This window comes from Hypanus sabinus, chromosome 13 (genome assembly GCF_030144855.1).
Source record: "Hypanus sabinus isolate sHypSab1 chromosome 13, sHypSab1.hap1, whole genome shotgun sequence".
Taxonomy (NCBI): domain Eukaryota; kingdom Metazoa; phylum Chordata; class Chondrichthyes; order Myliobatiformes; family Dasyatidae; genus Hypanus; species Hypanus sabinus.
This window is the reverse complement of record NC_082718.1, coordinates 15,360,883-15,384,360: the sequence shown is the minus strand read 5'-3', so window position 1 is coordinate 15,384,360 and position 23,478 is coordinate 15,360,883. Positions and strand designations below refer to the sequence as shown.

The following is a 23,478-nucleotide window of genomic DNA, read 5'->3' as shown; positions in this document are numbered from 1 at the left end:
GAAGACCACAAACATACATTCAGTAGCCACTTTACCAGGTACCTAACAAAGTGGCCAATGAGTGTACAATTCCCTTAAAACAAAGCATTGAACATGTTTTAATTACATTTGTGATCACTATTTGTTCATGCCTATGTGGTACAAATTCTCTGTAAACTTTATGTATGGTATGATCACTCTTTACTACATGGTCTACCTTGCTCATTGATTCCCTTCCCCTCCCCCGAGGCTCTGAATGTTCCCTGCTTACCTTGTGAAAACGAATTACCGGCTCAGGATGGATACGAATGATCTGAAGGCTCCAGCGGTAACCCTGAAATAATTGTGCAAACAAGCGCAGGAAGACAGCTCTGATTTCTTTATCCTGTCAGAAGATACAGAGTGAGTTAGGTAGCATGAAATTAACTTCAGAGAATGAATAACATGCAAAAGATCTGCCTGAATGAAAATGTACAGAAATAACAGTATAAGTCACAATATGTAAGAAAATTATAATAATGTAATGCATAACTAAATCAGTGACAGTTTCTTTGGCTGTTCCACTCACATAATAAAGGCATCACTTTACCTTACTAGATTGAATAAACATTGGATAAGCTGTGTACCAGTTCGAGTGATTAAGCCTCTTTATTCCATATTAAACATTAGAATCTTTAGATGATCAGACTGTAATCCTCTCGCAGGGCTTTTTACAATCTTGACATCAAAACAATAATAGTGTTATTAACTGATTGAAAACTAATTGAGCCAAAACGGATGAAGACATGAAATGCAGAACACTTCAGAAACTACAGATTTGTTCGTTCCAAGCATGTTGATCCAAATTATGACACAGGAGGCAGCCATTCAGCTTCTTGGATCCATGTTTGCTCCCAGCGGAGGAATCTCATAAATTCTATTTTCTCTATCTTTACTTCCCTCTGCACCTACAGTTTATACACTCATGAGCTTATTGACAAAGTATCTTTGATTATTTTGCCTTCTAGTTTTACCCAGGGGTAATTTTCAGAGGCCAATTTAAGAAGCATATTCTCAGAAGGAAAAGAGAGCACCCAGTCATGGAAAGTAGGTGCAAGTTCCACACAGACAGCGTCTGAGGTTAGAACCACCTGAGATGGAGTTGAGTGGCACCTATACTGTAACATATTGCAAACTGTTACTTTCAATGCTAATTAACACGGTAACTTATAAACAGACTCTACAGACACAATGTCTAAACCAAAGCTAACTTGCTCTACCATTCTACAAACTAGAAATGAACTTTGTATTTTTAACAAAAGCTGCATGATACTTAAAGATATTCCTTCCAAAAAGCAAATCAGCTTTGTGTTTATGTCACTCTTCACACATCATACAAACAGAGATTACAAAAACTGTTGACACAATTAGGAACGTGTTTTAAGATAAACCAATCCTGTTCAACATATTAAATAGTGCTTAATAAATACAGTATTCATTAGTCAGAGGTTAAACACACAGCCAAACTAATTCTCATCTTTCCTATGGAAAATTAGTCAAATGATTTTCTTGACAAATGACTAAATGCTCAGACTTCAAGACTTTTTAAAACAAGAGGTAAACCTCTCGAATCTTTCTTGCAAATTCAGCACCATAATTTCTTCCTTACAACTGGATCTAGTACTCAAGTTGAAATCTGATTGATATACTACAGTTTGATCATCTCTTGCTTTGATTTATTGCACTATTCTGACATTTTACATCATTAAACTTTGCACTGGTGGATAGTTAACTATAGAAAGATTTCTATTTGTTTTCCTCCTCTCCTTAGTTAGTTAGGCTTAATTTGTGGAGCTGAGAACACATAGTCACTAGACTAATAACCAAGAGTTCTGAATCAGTGATAGAACTATGAGTTCAAATACCACAATGCCATCTGATAATTTAACTGAAACAACTGAATAAATCTGGAATTCAAAAAGCAGCCGTAATGGTAGCCAATCACAAACAAGAGAAAATCTGCAGATGCTGGAAATCTGAGCAACACACCCAAAATGCTGGAGGAACTCAGTAGGCCAGGCAGCATCTATGGAAAAGAGTATAGTTGACACTTCATGCCAAGACCCTTTACTAGTTCTCGAGTCCTGGTGAAGGGACTTGGCCCGAAATATCGACTATACTCTTTCCATAGATGCTGCCTACCCTGCTGAGTTCCTCCAGTATTTTGGGTGTGTTACTAGTAATGGTAGCCATGAAGCTACCAGATTTTCACAAAAACCCATCTGGTTTACTCGTGTACTTCACAGGGAAAAAATATCAGCCATCCTTATCCTTGGCTATAGGTGACTCAAGACTCAAGGGGCAATTAGGAATGGGCAATTAACATATTCTGTATATTGCCAGAAGCATCTATATCCCACAAATCTTTCTTTTCTGTTTAATTTTAACTGTTTTGTTTGTCTAATGTTTTACCTATCCCAAGTTCAAATATTATGCTGATTGACATTTTCTTTTAAATGTTCCTGTAAAGGAACTACATAAATGCATGTTATTGTTTGTGTAAATCATACAATTTTCAAAATCACGACAAGGACTGAAATAGGTCGAACTTTCCTGGCAAATGTACATGAATGACCATCCATAACCTTCTGAATAATTCCAGAGTACAGTCAAGGCCAAGACTGATTGATCTTTGGATATTGAGGGAATAAAAGGGTATTGGAACTGGTCAGGAAAATGGATCAATCAGGATCCTCAATCTATCTATCAATCTATCAACTATCTTTAAACTATCAATCAGGATAGTCAGGCAGTGACTAGTGGGGTACCGCAAGGCTTGGTGCTGGGACCGCAGCTATTTACAATATATGTTAATGATTTAGATGAAGGGATTAAAAGTAACATTAGCAAATTTGCAGATGACACAAAGCTGGCTGGCAGTGTGAAATATGAGGAGGATGTTAGGAGAATGAAGGGTGACTTGGACAGGTTGGGTGAGTGGGCAGATGCAGTTTAATGTGGATAAATGTGAGGTTATCCACTTTGGTAGCAAGAACAGGAAGGCAGATTACTACCTGAATGGTGTCAAGTTAGGAAAAGGGGAAATACAACGAGATCTAGGTGTCCTTGTACATCAGTCACTGAAAGTAAGCATGCAGGTACAGCAGGCAGTGAAGAAAGTTAATGGTATGTAGCCTTCATAACAAGGGGAGTTGAATATAGGAGTAAAGAGGCCTTCTGCAGTTGTACAGGGCCCTGGTGAGACCACACCTGGAGTACTGTGTTCAGTTTTGCTCTCCAAATTTGAGGAAGGACACTCTTGCTGTTGAGGGAGTGCAGTGTAGGTTCACGAGGTTAATTCTTGGGATGGCGGGACCGTCACATGTTGAAAGATTGGAGCGACTGGGCTTGTATACACTGGAATTTAGAAGGATGAAAGGGGATCTGATTGAAGCATTTAAGATTATTAAGGGATTGGACACACTAGAGGCAGAAAACATGTTCCCGATGTTGGGGGAGTCCAGAACCAGAGGTCACAGTTTAAGAATAAGGGGTAGGCCATTTAGAACTTTTTCACCCAGAGAGTTGTGGATCTATGGAATGCTCTGCCTCAGAAGGCAGTGGAGGCCAATTCTCTGGATGCTTTCAAGAAAGAGTTAGATAGAGCTCTTAAAGATAGCAGTCAAGGGATATGGGGAGAAGGCAGGAACGGGGTACTGATTGTGGATGATCAGCCATGATCACATTGAATGGCGGTGAAGGGCTGAATGGCTGACTCCTGAGTCTATTGTCTATTGCCTCTCTTGAAAAGGTAGAACAGACTAAAAGGGTATTGGAACTGGTCAGAAAAATGGATCAATCAGGATCCTCTTGAAAAGGTAGAACAGACTTGAGAGCTAAACAGCTTACACTTGCTCTACCTCTGAAGCTTCTTTGCACAAAAAGTGCTGAGCAGAGAGCCATACTACTTCAGATACATAATTGGAAATATGAGGGGTGATTGATAAGTTTGTGGCCTAAGGTAGAAGGAGCCAATTTTAGAAAACATAGTCCCCTCCTACATTTACACACTTAGTCCAGTGGTCGTGGAGCATACGGATCTTGGACCGCCATAAAATGTCCACAGCAGGGGTGATTGATAAATTTGTGGCCTTGGGTAGAAAGAGATGAGTTATACAGCTCTTGTTACATGCACATGCAGTTCAACTCTTTGAATGATTATGCAGAAAGTTTGAAGTTAATAACTCATCAGGGTGATTGATAGGTTCATGGCCTAAGGTAAAAGCAGATGAGTTATTAGCTTCAAACCTTCTGCACAGTCACTCAAAGAATTGAACTGCATGTGTATGTAATGAGAGCTGTATAACTCATCTCCTTCTACATTAGGCCATGAACTTATCAATTACCCCTGCTGTGGACACCTTCTGGAGGTCCAAGATCCATATGCTCCACGACTGCTGGACTAAGTGTGTAAGTATAAGAGGGGACAACGTTGAAAAATAAATGTGCTAGGTTTTCTAAAATTGACTTCTTCTACATTAGGCCACGAACTTATCAATCACCCCTCACAGATTAACATAAAGGATTGTGGAATTTTATGAACAGAGGAAGAATAGTAAAATCCTTTGCAAAGCTCCTGCTGGAATAATCTATCAATTTCTGGCACCTCAGTTAAGGAAGGATATCTTAAGTGACAGGTAGGATAACATTTACTAAGGTTAGACCAGACATGTGAAATTTTACTTGTACAGGTTAACTGGTGTTGCAGTTCTTTCCATGATAGCAGATAGAGCTATGATGTGATTTAAAGGTGCACAAAGAGGTCAAGAATTTTCGAGATTAAGTTCAAGTTCAGTTCATTGTTATTCAATCATACATATGTATACTGGTCCAAGTAAGGAATTCCTTTTTCCATAGGCTGATGAAAGGATTTAGGAGTGTCTTTCAAATTCAAGTTCCTAGAATATGGAATACCACACTCAATTATAACTTTCATGTCAAAACAGAATTCCATCTTTAGAAAAGGAACTAGAGACTTTCTAAAAAGAAACTCAAAACCTATGGGAAAAAGAAAGTAACTAAGACCAACGCTTAGCTTTTAGAGATCCCAGACAGAAGTGATTGAGGAGGAAGGGAAAGTCTGTCCTTTGAAGGAGGACATCACTGATGTCCTGAAAAAGAACAGATATTGTATTCCTCAATTTACAAATGGACTGTGTTCTCAGAAAACCAATTCCCCAAATGTACAGACGTACTGTTTTCTTTTCAAGTATATAAAAAAATTACTAAAATTACAGCTCAAGTCATCTTAACCCTGAAAAAAATGTTATCATCAACTGATTAAGTAAATCCTAATTCAGAGTGAGGTTTCCTCACTGTAACAATAGCAGCCACTTGCACACATCAAGGGCTATTTACTAAAATCATGCCAACTTGGGTTGTCATTTCAGGAAGAAATAAATTAATCCATATAGTGTTACAAAATTAACTATCTATTAATTTCCAGTTCTTATCTGCTTTCATTACCATACCTGAAATTTCATTGAAGATGCTGACATAGAAGAAGGTGGGAAGGCATAATCTGCATATTCTAACTCTGGGTCCAAAACCTGCAAGAAAACATGGGAAATATACATTTAAATCAGCCAAACATTGATTAATTAAAAATCCAATGTTCTTGCTCTCAATTTCTTCCATTATGAGTTGTTATCGCAAACACGCTTCTACTCAAGTGATTAATGTCATACTAAGCCCTGCATTATTAAAATCAGCAGGAATTCCCAAATTTACCATGTTTAAAAGTAAAACTAACCCAGACCTTTGAAAAACTGAATGCCCAACATGTCCTAGGATCTGAGATAAACCATACACCATATTGTGCTTATGTATGGAACATACAGAAAGATGTTTGAGGGACCACTGATAATGAACAGATATAAACATGAGAAATTCTGCAGATGCTGAAAATCCAAAGCAGGAAGTGCAGGTCAGGCAGTACCTATGGAAATTAACAAACAGTTGACATTTCGGGCCAAGTCCTTTCTTTCGGCTTGGAAAGGGGGAAGACGCCATAATAAAAAGGTGGGGGAAGGAGAAGGAGGATAGCTAGAAGGTGATAAGTGAAGCCAAGTGGGTAGGAAAGAAAGGGCTTGAGAGGAAACAATCAGATAGAAGAGGAGAGTGGACCATGGGAGGGAAGGAGGAGGGGACCCAGGGTGAAGTGATAGGCAGGTGAGAAGAGGTAAGAAGCCAGAGTGGCAAATAGAAGGTGTGGGGGAGGGTGGGAGAAAGAGATTTTTTTACCCCCGGAAGGAGAAATTGATATTCATGCCATCAGGTTAGAGGCTATACAGATGGAATACAAGATATCACTCCTACATCCTGAGGGTGATCTCACATTGGTATACGTCGGAATGTAAATGGGAATTAGAGTTAAAACGTTTGGCCACCAGGAAGTTCTGCTTTTGTCGAATGGAGCAAAAGTACTCGATGAAGTGGTTCCCCAATTTATAACGGGTCTCATCAATGCAGAGGAGACCACATTGGAAGCACCGGATGTAATATATGACCCCAGCAGATTGATGGGTGAAGTGTTGCCTCACTTGGAAGGACAGTTTGGGGCCCTGAATAGAAGTGAAGGAGGAGGTGAATAGGATGGTGTAGCACTTTGGCCACTTGTAAGGATACGTGCTGGGAGGGACGAATGGACAAGGGGATCATGGATGGAGTGATCCCTGTGGAAAGTGGCGGGGAGGGTGGAAGAGTGGAAGAGGAGTTGGGTGGTAAAGATATGTTTGGTGATAGGATACTTTTGGAGATGGCAGGTGTTGGATGCTGAGGCTCAAGGGGTAGCAGGAAAGGGCAAAAGGAACTCTATCACTGTTAAGGTGGTGGGAGGATGGGAGGAGTGCAGATTTTAAGGAAATGGAGGAGATGCTGGTGAGGGCAGCATTGATGGAGAAGGGGCAAGTCTGTTCTTTGAAAGAGGATGTCACTGATGTCCTGGAAAAGAACAGATATTCCTCAATTTACAAATGGACTGTGTTCTAAGAAAACATTGCACTGTCATTTACTTACAGTAGTCTGACACCACTTTGCTTAGTAAATATTGCTTAATGAGAAGTTATAGGTGCAAGCAAATCAGCTATGGTCATACTGAATGGCCAAGCAACTCCAGAAACTAATTGGTCTGCTCCTGCTCCTGATTGGAATCTTTCAATTTAACAGGAATTGTGAAGGAGTTTAGAGGTGGAGATATCATTTACGTTTGGATTACATTGAAGACAGCAAATTACAGCTGGATGAAATTTGCAAAATTAAACATGAGGATTCTTCTCCATAGCTGTTCTCAGATGGCTGTGAAAGGACATTAAGGTGCAGGCAGAAATATGACAGTTCTCCTCTTTATCATCAGATTAAGCTCCTTGCAGTAAACCATATGGCTGAATCTAATGTTGTATTCTATATTGTGATCATCTTTGAAAAAGGCAGACAATCACCCTTGGAACTGCCTCCTAGAAGGGCAAGACATGGTTTGTTCTCCTGAAGTCCAATTTTTCAATCCTCAAGATGAACATCCCTTTTCAAAAGGAGTTTCATCTCATTTTATTAAGCACTTACAAATGCAAGAAAAAGTTTGTGCACCCTTTGTAATTACCTGGTTTTCTGCACTAATTACTCATAAAATGTGGTCTGATCTTCAGAGTCACAGTAATACACAAACACAGTCTGCCTAAACTAATAACAATTATACTTTTCATCAATACTGGATACACCATTTAAACAATCACGATCTAGTTTTCAAAAAAAGTACATGAACCTCTGCAGTAATGCCTTCTACAAAAGCTATTATTTGGAGTCAGGTGCTCCAATCAATGAGATGAGATTGGGGTTGTGAATTGTTGAGGTGCCCTGCCCTATATAAAAAAAAAGACACACAAAGTCAGGTTACTGACAAAGCCTGCTCTTCTCAAGAGATCTTTTTATGTGCACCATGGCTCGATCAAAACAACTTTCAGGGGACCTCAGAAGAAAAATTATACAGATGCATGAAGCTGGAAAAGACTACAAAAGCATTTCTAAAGACTTGAGTGTTCATCAGTCCACAGTAAGATAAATTGTGTACCAATGGAAGAAAACCAGTACTGTTGCTACTCTCCCTAGGAATGGGCATCCTGCAAAGATCGCATCAAGAGATCATAATATGATTGAGGGAGAGATCATACTATGATTGAACTCATACTGCAATTTGAGAGGGGAGATACACAAATAACATGTATCGGTATCACAATGGAATAAAGGGGATTACAGAAGCATGAGAGGGGAACTTTCCCAGGTGGATTGGAGAGCAGGATAGTGGTGGGGATGACGGCAGAGCACAGATGGCTGAAGTTATTGGGAATAGTTCACAAGGCACAGGATAGATATGTCCCACAGAAGAAGTTGTTCTCAAATAGCAGGGCTAGACAAGGGAAGTTAAGGATTGCACAAAAGCCAAGGAAAGGGCACATAAGGTAGCAAAAGTGAGTGAGAATTTGGATGATTGGCAAGCTTATAAAATTCAACAAATGGCAACTACAAAAGCCGTAAGAAGGCAAAAGATTAAATATGAAGGCAAACTAACCAATAATATAAAGCAGGATACTAGAAGTACTAGACCCAGTTACGGGGTTCGTAACAATACGATAATGCATTTTAGTAAAAGGAACAATTGTGCAGACTATTATCTAAATGAGGAGAAGGTTCAAACTTCAGAGGTGCACAGGGACTTAGCGGTCCTCATGCAAGACTCCCAGGAGGTTAATTTACAGGTTGAGTCTATGGTAAAGAAGGCAAATGCAATCTTGGCATTTATTTCAAGGGGAATAGAATATAATAGTAAGGAGATAATGCTGAGGATTCAAAAGACACTAGTCAGGCTGCACTTGGGAGTACTGCCAACAGTTTTGGGCCCAATATCTCAGGAAGGATGTGTTGTCATAGGAGAAAGTCCAGAGGAGGTTCACGGGGATGATTCCAGGAATTAAGGAATTAACATACGAGGAGTGTTTGGCAGCTTTGTGCCTGTACTCACTGGAATTTAGAAAAAACGCGGGGGGGGGGGGGGGCTGGGGCGGGGTCTCATTGAAACCTACCGAATGTGGAAAGGACTAGATAGGGTGGATGTGGAGAGGACGTTTCCTCTGGTGGGAGTATCCAGAAAAAGAAGGCACAGCCTCAGAATTGAGGGGGCAACCTTTTAGAAGGAGGAATTTTTTTTTAAACCCAGACAGTAGTAAATCTATGGAATGCTCTGCCATAGACTGCGGTGGTAGTCAAGTCTGTGAAGATATTTAAAGCAGAAGATGATAGTTTCCTGATTGGTCAGGGCATCAAAGGATATGGCGAGAAGGCAGATGTATGGGGTTGAATGGGATCTGGGATCACCCATGATGGCATGGCGGAGCAGATTCAACAGGCTGAATGGCCTAATTCTGCTCCTATGTCCCATGGTCCTATGGACACCAGGGAGGAAACCACTGCTCTACAAAGGAATCACTGCTGCACGTCTCAAGTTTGCAACAGCCTACCTGGATGCTCCACAATGTTTCTGGGACCAGTGAGAAATGCACACCACTATGTTTGGAGGAAAAAGGGTACTGCACAAAACCCCACCCCAACTGTGAAGCATAGTAGAAGGAGCATGATGGTTTGCTGCCTCACAGCTTGGACAGCTTGCAATGGTTGAGGGAATGATGAATTCAAAATTCTATCAAAGAGAATGTCAGGGTTACGATCTGTCACCTTAAGCCGAATACAAGCTAGGGGATACAAGACAATGATCAGAAACACAAGGGTAAATAAACAACAGAATGGTTTAAAAAGAAGAACATTTGTGTTCTGGAATGGCCAAATCAGAGTCCAAACCTTAACCTAATTGAGATGCTGTGACATGAACTGAAGAAGTCTGTTCATGCAAGGCATCCCAGAAATAACTGATGAACAGAAACAACTTTGTATGGAGGAATGATCTAAAATTCCCCCTTGCTATTGTGCAAGTCTGGTCAGCAGCTACAGGAAATGTTTGAAGATTATTGCTGCTAAAGGAGGTTCTACCAGTTATTAAATACAAGGATTCACATACTTTTCCCAGCATGGACTGTGAATGATTAAACAATGTGTTTGCTCAGTAAAGGCATAAAAAGTACTATTGTTTGTAAGTTATTAGTTTAGGGAGATTGTAACTGTATTACTGTGACTTAGATGAGGATCAGACCACATTTTATGAGGTATTAATGCAGAAAAACAGGTAATTGCAAAGGGCTCATAAACTTTCTCTCACAACTGTACTTAGGGGAGCAGCCACCTACTCAGTGAGTAGTTTATTTACTTGTAAAAATTTTCTGCTGCCAATCTCCTCATTCTCTCCTCCCAAAAAACACACACTGACACATCCTAATTATTTCACTTTTTCTTGGATCATTAAATTCAGAATCAATGAATCCGATCTTTGAACTACACACTTAACCCTTTTACATTTCTCATTGTAAGAATTCTGTATCATGTAAAGCACTCCCAGAGGTAGTACTTTTGGCACAGATTCTTATTTTGTCTGCCTTCTTTTGGATTGTTAAATCTTCAGCTTCAAGAGTACAAAGGGTGGCTATCACAGAATTTTCATATTCTTCACATCCATTAATACCATCTACTTTTGTCTGAACATCTATGGTTTGCTTCAGTTTCCTAGAGGAGCAATACTTGAACTTCAGAGGCATCTTGATGCCAATTCCAAAATGCGCAGATATCTGATGTACCACGATAAGAAGAGGAGCACTAAAAATGACATGGAGAAAGGGCATTTTTATTACAGCAGTTATTACACCAATCAGGAAAACGTACCCAAAAGTCAATTTAAGGATTCACGTGCTCATAAATTATTGAGTACTTTTATGGCAAAGTAACTAAACGCAGCACTCTAGAAATGAGCCCTGTTTACCATGTGAATTAGTAGGGAGACTAGTTAATAAAGATAGTTTGATGTCTCGAGGAAATGTCATTTTAAGGTGATTGGAAGATAGAAGGGATGGCAGAGCCAAGTGTTTTTGTTTCCCCCCACATTGAGTGGTTGGTGCATGGAATGTCCTGCCAAGAGTGGTGATAGAAAAATAGGGGACTATGTAGGAGGATTGATCTTCGAGTTGGTTAAAAGGTTGATATAACATCGTGGGCTGAATGGCCTGTACTGTGCTATAAACACTATGTTCCTAAACCAAAGGAACAGTTTTCCTCAACTGGCGGTGAGGAAAAGGTGAAAAAGGTGATGAATTACAGTATAATGATTTCTTCAAATGGTCTTGTTGATAAGCAGTATACATAACAGATTATTTCACAATGATATTCATTTAGCTTGTGATCATTTGAAGCATTAAACTGTGTTAAACTTAGAGATCTAGCATTGAACAATACAGCTTAGCTAATAATTCAACAACGACACCTTCACAGCAATATAGACACTCATCATCCTACTTTCCAGTGACTGAGCTTGTGTGAGGTCATCCAGATTCCAAGCAATTCAATTCCACTGTTAGGTTCACCACACACATTGTATCCGCAACTAAACTATGGAAATTGCAGCAATGCAAGGGTTGGAATGTTGTGCTGACAGAGATGGCACAGACACTGTAGGTCATTCAAGATGGACAGGGCTCTTGAGAACTTAGATCCTCCTTACACAGCCTCTTTGTTCAAGCCTGGGACCCAAGGTCACCAGGCATACCAAGACTAGATAAGGATGCATTGAAGGATTGTAGGGCACATACTAGCTATTGGACAGTTATTCTATTAATTCTGTTATCATTAGCCTTTAACAGGAGGATTTTATTGGTTATTAACACAAGAAAAATGTACTGTATTATATGTGCAAATTATGAAATTCAGAAGATGCACAAAATCTCTACTGGATCAATATCTGTACAAAATTTGACAATTCTGAGCAAAATTTTCAGAACAGCTTGGTGATGGGGCTGAACTGTTCTTGTCACAAGCAAATAAAGTGTGATTGAGAAATGACTGCAAGCTGTCAGAGTCCAGTTCATTGGCAATGACAAAATCCTGCAACAACTGAATTAGATAGAATCTCACTGAATACTTTTGCTCCCCAACTGTATCCCATCTGCCAACATTACCTGGTGACAAAAAATATCATTACTGGTAATCAGGAGTAACTTACCATGGAAAGTGCTGTTTGAGTCTGAACCAAGTAGGGCTCTGGCAGAACTGAAATATGGATACACTCTGGAATCACAACTGTGCCACCATCCAGGTCAGCCACAATTACATCCAACTGGAGACAAAACAAGTGAACAAATGGGCAACATTGAACAATTCCAATAACACTAATATGTTTTCTCAAATCCCTCCTATCACACACTAACTCTGCCAACCACTGAAACTCACATCTGCTCAACCCCTGCACATGCCACTCTCATACCACTGGATAATATTAAATCTCAGCTAAACCCAAATCCAGCTTCTTGCCTTTCACTGCACTAGCCTCCACATCTATCCTGAACACTGGAATTTCCAGTTTTAGGTAAACCACACCTCATGTCCTTCCTGGCTCATACAAGTTCCCCCAGGTTCTCTCCCCTTTGGTTCATTTTTTCCAATCCCTGCCCCCCACTCTCCTATCTGGCTCTATCTGCCTATAAGTTACCACCTCATCTAGTTCTGTTAATCACTTACCAGTTCCTGTCCCACCCCTCCCCTGTATGGCTGTCTTTCTTTGCTCCACTCCCCATGACTCCAAATTGACTCGTATGTCAGCATATCATTTTTGCCTCCACAGATGCTGCCTGAACTAGCAACTTTTTTGGGCTCCAGATTTTTAAATCTGAAATACTTTATTTCTCAAATTTAAAATTTGTTTGGATTATAACTGATCATTAAAATTATAAACCCCAAATACATAAATGAAATGCAAAATTAAGAAAAACCAAAGACACAATGACTGGGCTTAAAGATTTGGATCATGTCCTTTACTCACCAAGTCCGGCATATCTGCTCGGAAGGAAGAGTGGATTCCAATGATGAATGGTGTGGGGCTGCTCAGCACTTCAATTAGCTGAGCTGGTAGGATTGGAATATATGTAAAACTACAAAGAAACAAAAAGGTTCAATAGCAATAGTCCCAAGAAAAAAAAGCTCTTCACATTCAATTCTCAATTAAGCCACAAGCTATTGCTTTTCTCACACATCACCATATGTGCATTTTACCCCAGACCACCACTTGCACTCAGAGTTTGACGGCCAAAGCTACCGCTCTCATTCTCATACAACCTTCAGCCCACCATCTTGTATTCAAAACACAGTTGCTCTAACCCAAGCATTCAAGTGCTCGTAAATATACGAGAATGATTAAATGCCCATACAATTGAGAAGCTAATTCCTCCAGCTGACTTAACCAATAATCATCAAATTTCCCAACATTTTGGTGCCTTTGCCATGGTCATAACAGCGTCCCAATGAAGGTACTGACATTCTCCTAATTACCTGTACTTTAGAGGAAACATGACAGCAAGTAGTGCTCGGCAAGCTTCTGTTAGCCTTTGGTAACTGGAGGACAGGAACAGGATCTTGTGTTCGGTTAGGGCGGCACAAAAAAGATCCAATACATTGTTAATACCTAAAAAAATGGAAGAAATACAAAATATAATCTACAACTGTAAATGGTATAAAATCTATTGCTCTGTCTTTTAGATTATGGCATGCAGGATAGTATCTGTCAAAAATACCACATCAAATATGCATAGTACCAAAAAATAGTGACCACTATGCCCCCTGGTAGCAATGCAAAAGTAACATGGACAAAATTAATCAAACCAAATTGGCTTTAAAATGTTTTTAATGGGATGAGGTTAACACTGCCATTTAATAGGGAACCTAATTGTCCATGAAAAAGTGATGGAGAAACGCTGTTATAAACTACTGTAGTGCTGTCAGATAAGTAGTTTCATTATTTTGACCCGACAAATGCACAAAATATTTCTAAGGACAGGACAGTACAGTAATTATAGAAAATGTGCACTTGTGCACTGAGACCTTTATAAGAAGGTACAGTTCTAGGAATAACTGTGCATAGTTCCCTGAAAGTGGAGTCTCATGTAGATAGGGTGGTGAAGAGGGCTTTTGGAACGCTGGCCTTTATAAATCAAAGCATTGAGTACAGAAGTTGGGATGTAATGCTAAAGTTGTACAAGGCATTGGTAAGGCCAAATTTGGAATATTGTGTGCAGTTCTGGTCACCGAATTATAGGAAAGATATCAATAAATTAGAGAGAGTGCAGAGACGATTTACTAGGATGTTACCTGGGTTTCAGCAATTAAGTTACAGAGAAAGGTTGAACAAGTTAGGTCTCTATTCATTGGAGCGTAGAAGGTTGAGGGGGGATTTGATCGAGGTATTTAAAATTTTGAGAGGGATAGATAGAGTTGACGTGAACAGGCTGTTTCCATTGAGAGTAGGGTGATTCAAACTAGAGGACATGATTTGAGAGTTAGGGGGCAGAAGTTTAAGGGAAACACGAGGGGGTATTTCTTTACTCAAAGAGTGATAGCTGTGTGGAATGAGCTTCCTGTAGAAGTAGTAGAGGCCAGTTCAGTTGTGTCATTTAAGGTAAAATTGGATAGGTATATGGACAGGAAAGGAGTGGACGGTTATGGGCTGAGTGCGGGTAGGTGGAACTAGGTGAGATTAAGGGCTCGGCACGGACTAGGAGGGCCAAGATGGCCTGTTTCCGTGCTGTGATTGTTATATGGTTATATGGTCCTAGATTTAAGAGATACTCAAAGTCTTTGCAGTTATTGTGCTGCATTTTGTTTATGGTAATGAATGCATTCACACACAGCAGTGTGGGGTGATAGATAGGGTACTGACAGATAGGTTATTTTGTTCCATAGAAAGGAGTAAATAGGTTATTTTGTTCCATAGAAAGGAGTAAACATTTCAAGTGGAGACCCTTCATCAGGACAAACAGTGAAAACGGATGGAGCTCCATATACTCATTTAGGCAAGTAACGAATATTTCACCATCATCCTTGCTTAGTTTATACATGGTGGAATAATTCAGGCAAGTCAAATGGAGAATCACTGCAGTACATCTACCTTCTGATCTGCTCCTCAGCATTTATATTATTTTGCTGGACTAGTTAAGCTTCACGTCAACACCACCACCATAATTCTAAAAACTTCGGTGAAATTTAATGACAATGGTGACACAAAGTTTTAAAGGAAGATGGTTAGAAGTACTGGGGAGAAGGTCATGGACTGAACATTGTGTGGTGTGAATGTTATTTACTGGTCAGGTCTAGCTGAGTCTACCTACATGAGTTACCAGCAGAAACAAAATTCATCATGTAAACCGGGAGAGGGGGGAAAAGAATAGGTGAAGCAGCAGAAATCAGATGGGTCATGTTAAAAGGACAGTGGCAGCACCCTGCGGGGAGGTAAAACTGGTGTAGAAATTGTTGAGCAAATACAGCAACAAACTTCTGCCATTCTACATACATATCTGTTTTAACCCTTCCTTTTACCCTCCTTTTTTTCTGATTTTGTGCTGGCTTACATATCTGTGCGCATGTGTGTGTTTTGCAGTTCCACTAAGAGTTAATTATCAACTTTGCTTCCCTCTGCTTGGGTTACTGAATGCTCCTTGTATTTTTTTTTTTACGGAAAGAGGACAGCTTCCAATATTTTGCTTTTGTTTACATTCCCAGCATTTTTCTCATGCTGAAAAAAAAGTTTGATTCCAATAATAAAACCTGGAAATATAACAAGCAGCAAGGTTCAAATGGTGAAAGCAGAAAAGCTTCGGTTCCTTTCTTAAAACAGAGAAAGCCAAAAGGAATTAAAGGTGTTCAAAATCACGGATAAGCACAAATTGCTTCAGTGACAGTATGACCATTTATCACTTTTAGGGAATTGGTAACCAAAAAGTTTACACAGAGAAAAAAAAGCAACTACTTCAGCAAATTAGCAGACACTAGGTGGTGTAGTGGTGGAAGCAAACAACTTCTCAAAAGTAATTAACAGCAAGATTGATAAAAAAAAATTAATGGAAGTACTGGTAATTATGACTAATAAAACAGGGATGGAGGGAGAGAGAACATATGGAGATAGAGGGGTACATATGTGTGTGTGCGCACCATATACTTTCAAAGTGGATAGGAAAGGGAGAAGGCAAACTAGCACACCTTTTGTGGGGGAGCCCACGTTTTTGAGTGCATTAGGCAAGGCTATGGTTCTTCACTGTGAGTGAAAGGGGCAGCAAAGAGTGCCATTAATGTAAATGGAAGGACACTTACATCTTTATTGTTTGGGTGGGTGAAGTGAGCATATGCCACAGAATGGGGTGAGAATGCACCACAGGTGGGGTGGGGGAGGGAAATGAGTTATACATCTTTGGGACAAATCAACAGTATCAGCAGCACTTTTAGGGTGGGGCGAATAAGGGTATGGCTCTACACCTTTCTTGTTCAGATGGGCTGTGGAAAACAAGCACACATTTCAAGTTGGGGCAGTAAACCAAGTGAGCGGGTAGTGGAGTGGGCAATCTCACACCTTCAAGGGTTTTACAGGGTGGTAGAAACAACTGTATGGCTTTCAGGTGAAACCTCAATACCATCTGTTTGATGGCACTTTGGATGATGTGTAGTTGAATTAACTTAAACGCAGAATAAGCACAGACGGATCAATAGACAGGGCTTTCCTGTACTCACTCTTTTTAACTGTTGTAATAAATAATGCAGTATTTTAAAAATGTTATTGAAAAGTTGATGTACAAGATTGAGGTCAGTAGAATCAATGCACTCAGCCTGTTCTGTTGCAACCACGTGGACAAGTTCATGTGGACTACAAATACATACCGAGCTGTTTGAGGAGCAGGGCAACACTGCAACCAGTGACTGGCAGCGCATCACTAATAGGAGTCTGTATTACTTGACGGTCTCCTGCTCCCAGCGAGATTGTTCTCTGTGGAAGAATCAAGCGCAAGTTATGTGAAACCTTTACCAACATTCAGAGTGGCTTGCTTAAGTAATTATACCACCAAAAAATACTCTCCTTTAGTAGAGAAGCCTAAAAGCAATGTTCAGAGACTGAGACAACAATTGATCTTATTGGGAATAGAAGAAAGCAAACCTACAACTTCAAAGTCAAGTAGCATATTTGCTTAAAGAGACACACAGCAAAGAAATTGGGTTATCCTACATTTTAAAGGAATGTCAACAAATAGTCTAATCTTCTATATTCTTTAATGTTTCCAGCAAAACAGATTATCCACATAAACAGTATTTCACAAAGGTGACCAGCTGGTGGGGCTATTACATCACACTCAAGGCCCCAATGGTCACCATTAGGAACTGCAAGTAATTGCAGTCCGAAAGTCTTGTTTCATCCTTCCATGAGAGAATTTAATCTTTATCACTATGAATCCATATTCCTCAATATACCCAGCCATAAAATAATCTTTCAATCAAATTTAAAATTAAATAGTATTAGCAACTACCATTTTCAGTGGATATATTGAACACTTAACACTCTCTTTCTTATGTAGTGTCCTAACTTCTCTCTTGAAGAGTTTAGCTGAAATTTTTAAATCTTGGTCTTACATTGGAGATGTAAGTAGGAGGACAACCTGATCACTACCTATCCGATCAATTCCCTTCCAAATGGTAAAAACCTTAGTTAAATGACTCCTTCCTTAATCTATTAGTTTATGGGGCAACTGAGTGTGGTCAATTAATCCTTGTAATCGAACACAGTAACATTCTGATGAATGGCCAATACACTTCTTCAAAGGCTTGCATATGCTTTCTAAGCTACAGGATGAAAAACTATACACGCTACTCAAGAAATCGTATATCCAGGGCATTGCATAGCTATAGTAAAACTTACATTTATGTTGTAGTCATCTAATTTTAAGTATTCTATTAATGTTTTTCTAGCTTCTAATTTTTTTACTGTTAGATATACTGTACATGGCCTCAGAAACATTAGGAATACGGCTTTTCAAAGTGAAACTTGAATATAGTAAATCATACACAAGATACTGATGAAATGGGCAGAATGTAGAATGTAAAACAATTTTAAGAAAGAAGCAGACACAATACATACTGTAGACATTTTTAAAAAAAAAAGATTTGTAGTCAAGAATTTGTTAAATAAAAGGATGATGATCTCAAAAATCACTAACAAGTTACAGAGAAAGAACTTGATAAACATAAGAAATCCTGCAGATGTTATAAATCCGAAGCAATTCATACAAAATGCTGGAGGAATTCGGCAGGTCAGGCAACAACTATAGAAATTAATAATTTATTCATTTCTATCGATACTGTCTGACCTACTGAGTTCCTCCAGCATTTTGTGTGCATTGATAAACACCTGAAGAAAAAATATTTATAGGGGTATGCTAAATGAGTAGAGAAATGCAATTAACTGGACTGCCGTTTTTTTTAAAAAAAGAGAACCAGTTTAGACTAAATGGCCCAAATTTTCTTATTCCAAGACCCACTTTGGATCAATAAATTAACAGAATCTCTGAAGTATCATTGTACACAGCTTTAACATTTTAAATCATTAAAATTTGCACTTCTTTAGTCCAAAGTGGATATTTGTTACAGTATTTGCCTGCATTGAAAGTAATTGCCTGTCAGCCTAATTATTTGACAGCAATTTTATACCCATGTCTCTTCCACTTATTATGACACCAACAAAGCAAAAAATAGGTGATTTACAATTTCCTCTACATTGAACAAACTACTTGTTTGTTAAGGCAATGACATGTCATGGATATGATATCTTGACTATGATGCACAGTTCTGCTTCCTACAAGCCTTCAAAGGAGTGTATCACAGATTCATGAGAAAGTCACAGAAGATGTTTCCCAACTGCCAGATCCAGGATCAAGCAGAGATGAGGGAAGGAAGAAACTGGGCAGAGGCTTGTAAATGTCAAAGCTGATAAATTGCAAGGACCCAATTATTCACATCCCAAAGTTTTGAAAGAAATGAACCTAGAGATGGAAGGTGATAACTGTAGCATCCACTAACGAGCTGCAGATTCTAGAATTATGCTAATGGACGGAGTTACAGCAAATGTGACATCACTATTTAACTGGAAAGTGAAAACTAGGAAATTATCAACCCATTAGCTTATCAGTGATAGGAAAAATGTTAGCATCTATAATGAAGGGTCTAATTATAAAACTGCTTGTAAATAATATTATTGAGCAGTCAACATGGATTGATGAAAAAAAACATATTTGGTTTATCTACTGGAGTTCTTCAAAGACATGACCAACAGAACAGATAATGGTGAACTAATTGATTTTCTGAAGGCTTTTATAAGGTACTACACAACATGCTGGCCAACCAAATTAAAGCACGTGGAATTGGAGGCAAAAATACTAAAATGGATTGAGAATTGGTTATCAAATAGGGAGCAAATAGTTGGGTGGGGGTGAAGACATTCATTCTCAGGTTGATGTGTAGGATACTGTAGGGATTAGTACCATTTACTAGAGCCTCATCTGTTCTCAGTCCACATCTTCAATTCGGTTGCAAGGACAAAATATTGATTACCCTTCAATTTCATGAACTTTCATATTGGCTACCAGAATATTATGTAACACCATAGCAATCATCTTCTCTAAATCCACATGAAGCTAAATTTGAAGTTTGACTTATGGCTTTAGCTTTTGAGAGTTATAAAGCCTTAACATGTTTATGACTATATAAAATTGTTAAGGCACAGGAGAGACCACCATTTGTCCATGATTTGCACGATGACTCCTTGTGGAGCATTTCCGGGGGCGGGGAGGCAATTTCAGGCTGCATGTCAACATCTTCAGTTGGGGTCAGTGTACAAGAGATTAAAAAAAAGAATAAGATTCTCAGAGGGATAAGAGAAGTGATAGGGAGGAGAGAGCATAAATAGGGTGCTAACTACTTCTGGTGTTACAAAATCATTTAAGATGTTATTAACACTGAAAAGCAACAGCTATTGATTAAAAAAAAACTCTTCAGATGTCTTTAAAATTGACAGCTAATTGGCCAAGTTGGATGAGAATAAGAAATCTTCCACGTATGCAAATCCAAATCAGGGGCCCATATGTCCACATATTGATGGAAAATAAGGAGAACCAATCTTGGAGTTGCTACAAGGTGGAAATCATTACCATCATGGTTGAAATGCAGATGCTTTTAAAATGATACTAGTTAGTTCCACAATAGAAAAAGGGGAATTGAAAGACATGCTGAAAGACAGAAAATGCAGAAGGAATAGAAGGAGACTCGAAGCATAAACATCAACACAGGGCTAAATACCCCATTTCCATTTTATGTCCCAAAAATTTGTTAACACCCCTTCCATGCCAATTATGACTCAGCTTCATTTCCTGAACCCCCTTTCAAATAATGACATTATTCTGAAATACCGCAGTTCTACAACTATTCCCTTAATCCCCCAAAGCAGGATGCATTTTTGTCTTAAAAAATGTAAGGACCAACTTATCATATAATGTTAGCAGTAGAAGCTGCCAAGATCCAGAAATGCGGACTTAAGATAAAAGTAATTAAAGCAACAAAAGATTCATACCACTGCTTCCTCGTTCTCATCATCCATCTAGGTTAGCAACAGACAGGACATATGGTAGATTAAAAACAAATGACAGATTAGAGATAAGAGAATTTAAACGAAACCTATGAAATGACCAGATAAATAGCATGATTAGCCCTGTAGAAACACAAGAAAAATTCTAACATCATGGCTTGCACTTCTAACTCATTAACTGCTACTTCACAAAGGGGAAAACCTACTCCTCCCCATCTTCACCAATCTACCTATCGCTGATGCATCAGTCAACAACAGTATCAGGCAGAATAACTACTGCACGGTTCTTGCGGAGAAGTCCTGACTTCAGTGTCTATGGCACTGTTCACCTTATTGAATGGGGCAGGCTTTTAACAGATCCAGCAACACAGGACTGAGCATCTATGAGGTGACGTGGATCAGGAGCAGCACCAGAGCTGTACACACTCACAATCTGCAACCTTACAATCTGGCATACTATGTCCCACTCTACCTTCACCATTGAACCAGAGGATCAATTCTGATTCAATGAAGGATGTCTGGATCAGCACCAAGCACACAGAGTGAGGGATTAACCTGGAAAAGCTACAAAACTGGATTACTTGCATTAAACACCATAAATTGCATGCAATAGATAGAGCTAAATTATCTTGCAGCTAATGAATCAGATCTGAGCTTTGCAGCCCTGCTGTATCCAGTAGTGAATGGTGGGGAACAATCAAACAACTCACTGCAAGTGTAATTCAGATGGTGACAAGGAAGCATACAGCAGTGAGAGAGGTTGGCCAGTTGAGTGGCATCAAAACAATAATCTTGAACTCAATGCTAGCAAGACCAAGGAATTAATCATGGACCAGTCAGGGGAAGTTGGGTGACAAGCCTCTGAGATTCATTGATCCCCAGTGATCTGGGTAGAATAGGTGAGCACAGCTTCAAGTTCTTGGGCATTAACATCTTAGAGGATCTATCGTGGGCCCAACACATTGATGCTATCATGAAGAAGGCATGTCAGCGCATCTATCACATCCACTTCAATCCTCTCAAATTTTTAAAATCACCACACCAACCAAGCCTGTAAGAAGCAACACAGTTGTAGGCACAGTTCCACATACCAAGGATACCAGCTGCATCTTCATGGACTCCATCTACACTTCTCACTGCTCCAGCAAACCAGCCAACATATTCAGAGACCCCATCCATCCACGATGTTCTTTCTTTAGTTCTTCACCACCCCCCCCCCCCCACTGGACAAAAGATACAAAAGCCTGAAAGCATGTACCACCAAGCTCAGGGGGAGCTTCTGTCCCGCTGTTATAAAGCTACTTACTTGTTCCCCTATATGATAAGATGGCCTCTAGATCTCACAATCTACCTTGTTAAAACCTTCAACCTTATTGTCTCCCTGTACTGCACTTGCTCTGTAACTAACGTTTTTTTCTCCATTTTGTTATTGCTTCACCATATCCTATGTCATTGTGTGGTTGTAATGAAATGACTTGCATGAATGGAATCCAAGTCAAGCTTTTCTTTGTACCTCAGTACACAAAACAATAATAAACTAACTTACCATTGGCTCTTCTTAGTTAGAAGTTTGAGGTGATTTGTTATGTCACCAAAGACTTGCAAATTTCTATACATGTGCAGTGTGATATCAGGCCATCACAGCCTGATATGTCATATAAGACAGTGGTAATATACCTGATTCTGAAACATGATGAATGCTCCCTTACTCATTTATAGTGAAGCCCAATTCATGAATGTGAAACAGAAAGTTGAAGCATTTGCAAGGATCTTCAGCCAGAAGTGCCAAGTGGATGATCAATCTTGGCCTCCTCCAGTGGGCCCTAGTATGATAGATGCTTGTTTTCAGTCAGCTTGATTCACTCCCAGTCACTGCTGCCTGTAAGAAGTTTGTATGTTCACCCCGTGACCACATGGGTTTCCTTCCATATTCCAATGACATACTGTACCAGTTGGTAGGTTAATTGGTCGTTGTAAATTGTCCTGTGATTAGGCTAGGATTAAATTTGTGGATTGCTGAATGGTGCAGCTTAAAGGGTCTGTGGGGGGGGGGGGGGGGGGGGCGATGGACAGATAGTCAGACAGACACAGCAAAAAGGCAGTAAATACACCAAAGGCTGTGGGTTCTGCAGATTTGCGCTCCTGATCTTGTCACACTCTTGGCAAAGCTGGTCCAGCACAGTATAATATTGGCATCTACTTGACACCATGGAAAATTGCCCAGGTATGCCCTGCCCACAAGTAGCAGAATGTCCAACCCAGCCAATTCCTGGCCCATTAGTCTATGCTTGATCATCAGCCAAGTGATGGCAAGTTCTCTATATTGCTATCAAGTTATTGCTCAGCAACAACCTGCTCATAGAAGTTCAGTTTGGGCTCTGCCAAAATCATTAAGTATCTGACCTCAATGCAGCCTTAGTGAAAACAAAGTCAAGAGAATCAAAGTCCTGGCTTGCATTGTGAGTGACAACCTTCGACATTAAGACAGTACTTGATCAAGTATAGTAACAGGGAGGCCTGACAATGGAAATCATGGGGAAAGCCCTCCACTGCTTGGAACCCTACCTAGCACAAAGATAGGAGGTTGGAGGTCAATGGACTCAGCCACAGGACATCTCTGCAGGAGTCCTTGGCCCAAACATCTTAAGCTACTTCAAGCATAAAGTCTAAAGTAGGAATGTTTGCAGATAATCACACTATGTTCAACATTTGTAACTCCTCAGATTATGAAGCAGATTTGTGCTGATTGTTGTAAAGTAATATTTACGCCACATGCATTGACAGGAAATCACAATTACCAATTAGAGAAAATCTTGTTCTCAATCCAATTCAATGGCATTACTATCACTGAATCCCCCAATTATCAATAT

At 39.6% G+C, this 23,478-nt stretch overlaps 1 protein-coding gene across 5 annotated transcripts in view; it reads right to left on the bottom strand.

The window, feature by feature from the left end:
* Positions 1 to 23,478, bottom strand: part of sbf1 (SET binding factor 1) — a 189,171-nt gene that overhangs the window by 78,331 nt on the left and 87,362 nt on the right. For 4 of the 5 annotated variants that reach the window (XM_059987144.1, XM_059987145.1, XM_059987147.1 and 1 more), the window contains exons 6-11: positions 16,861 to 16,966; positions 13,489 to 13,621; positions 12,983 to 13,091; positions 12,167 to 12,280; positions 5,490 to 5,567; positions 251 to 364 (exon numbers count right to left, since the gene is read on the bottom strand). In XM_059987144.1, the coding sequence (XP_059843127.1) occupies positions 251 to 364; positions 5,490 to 5,567; positions 12,167 to 12,280; positions 12,983 to 13,091; positions 13,489 to 13,621; positions 16,861 to 16,966 (654 nt within the window). Of the gene's footprint in view, positions 1 to 250; positions 365 to 568; positions 1,046 to 5,489; positions 5,568 to 12,166; positions 12,281 to 12,982; positions 13,092 to 13,488; positions 13,622 to 16,860; positions 16,967 to 23,478 lie in introns of those variants that run through there. The other variant, XM_059987149.1, reaches the window with a different exon arrangement.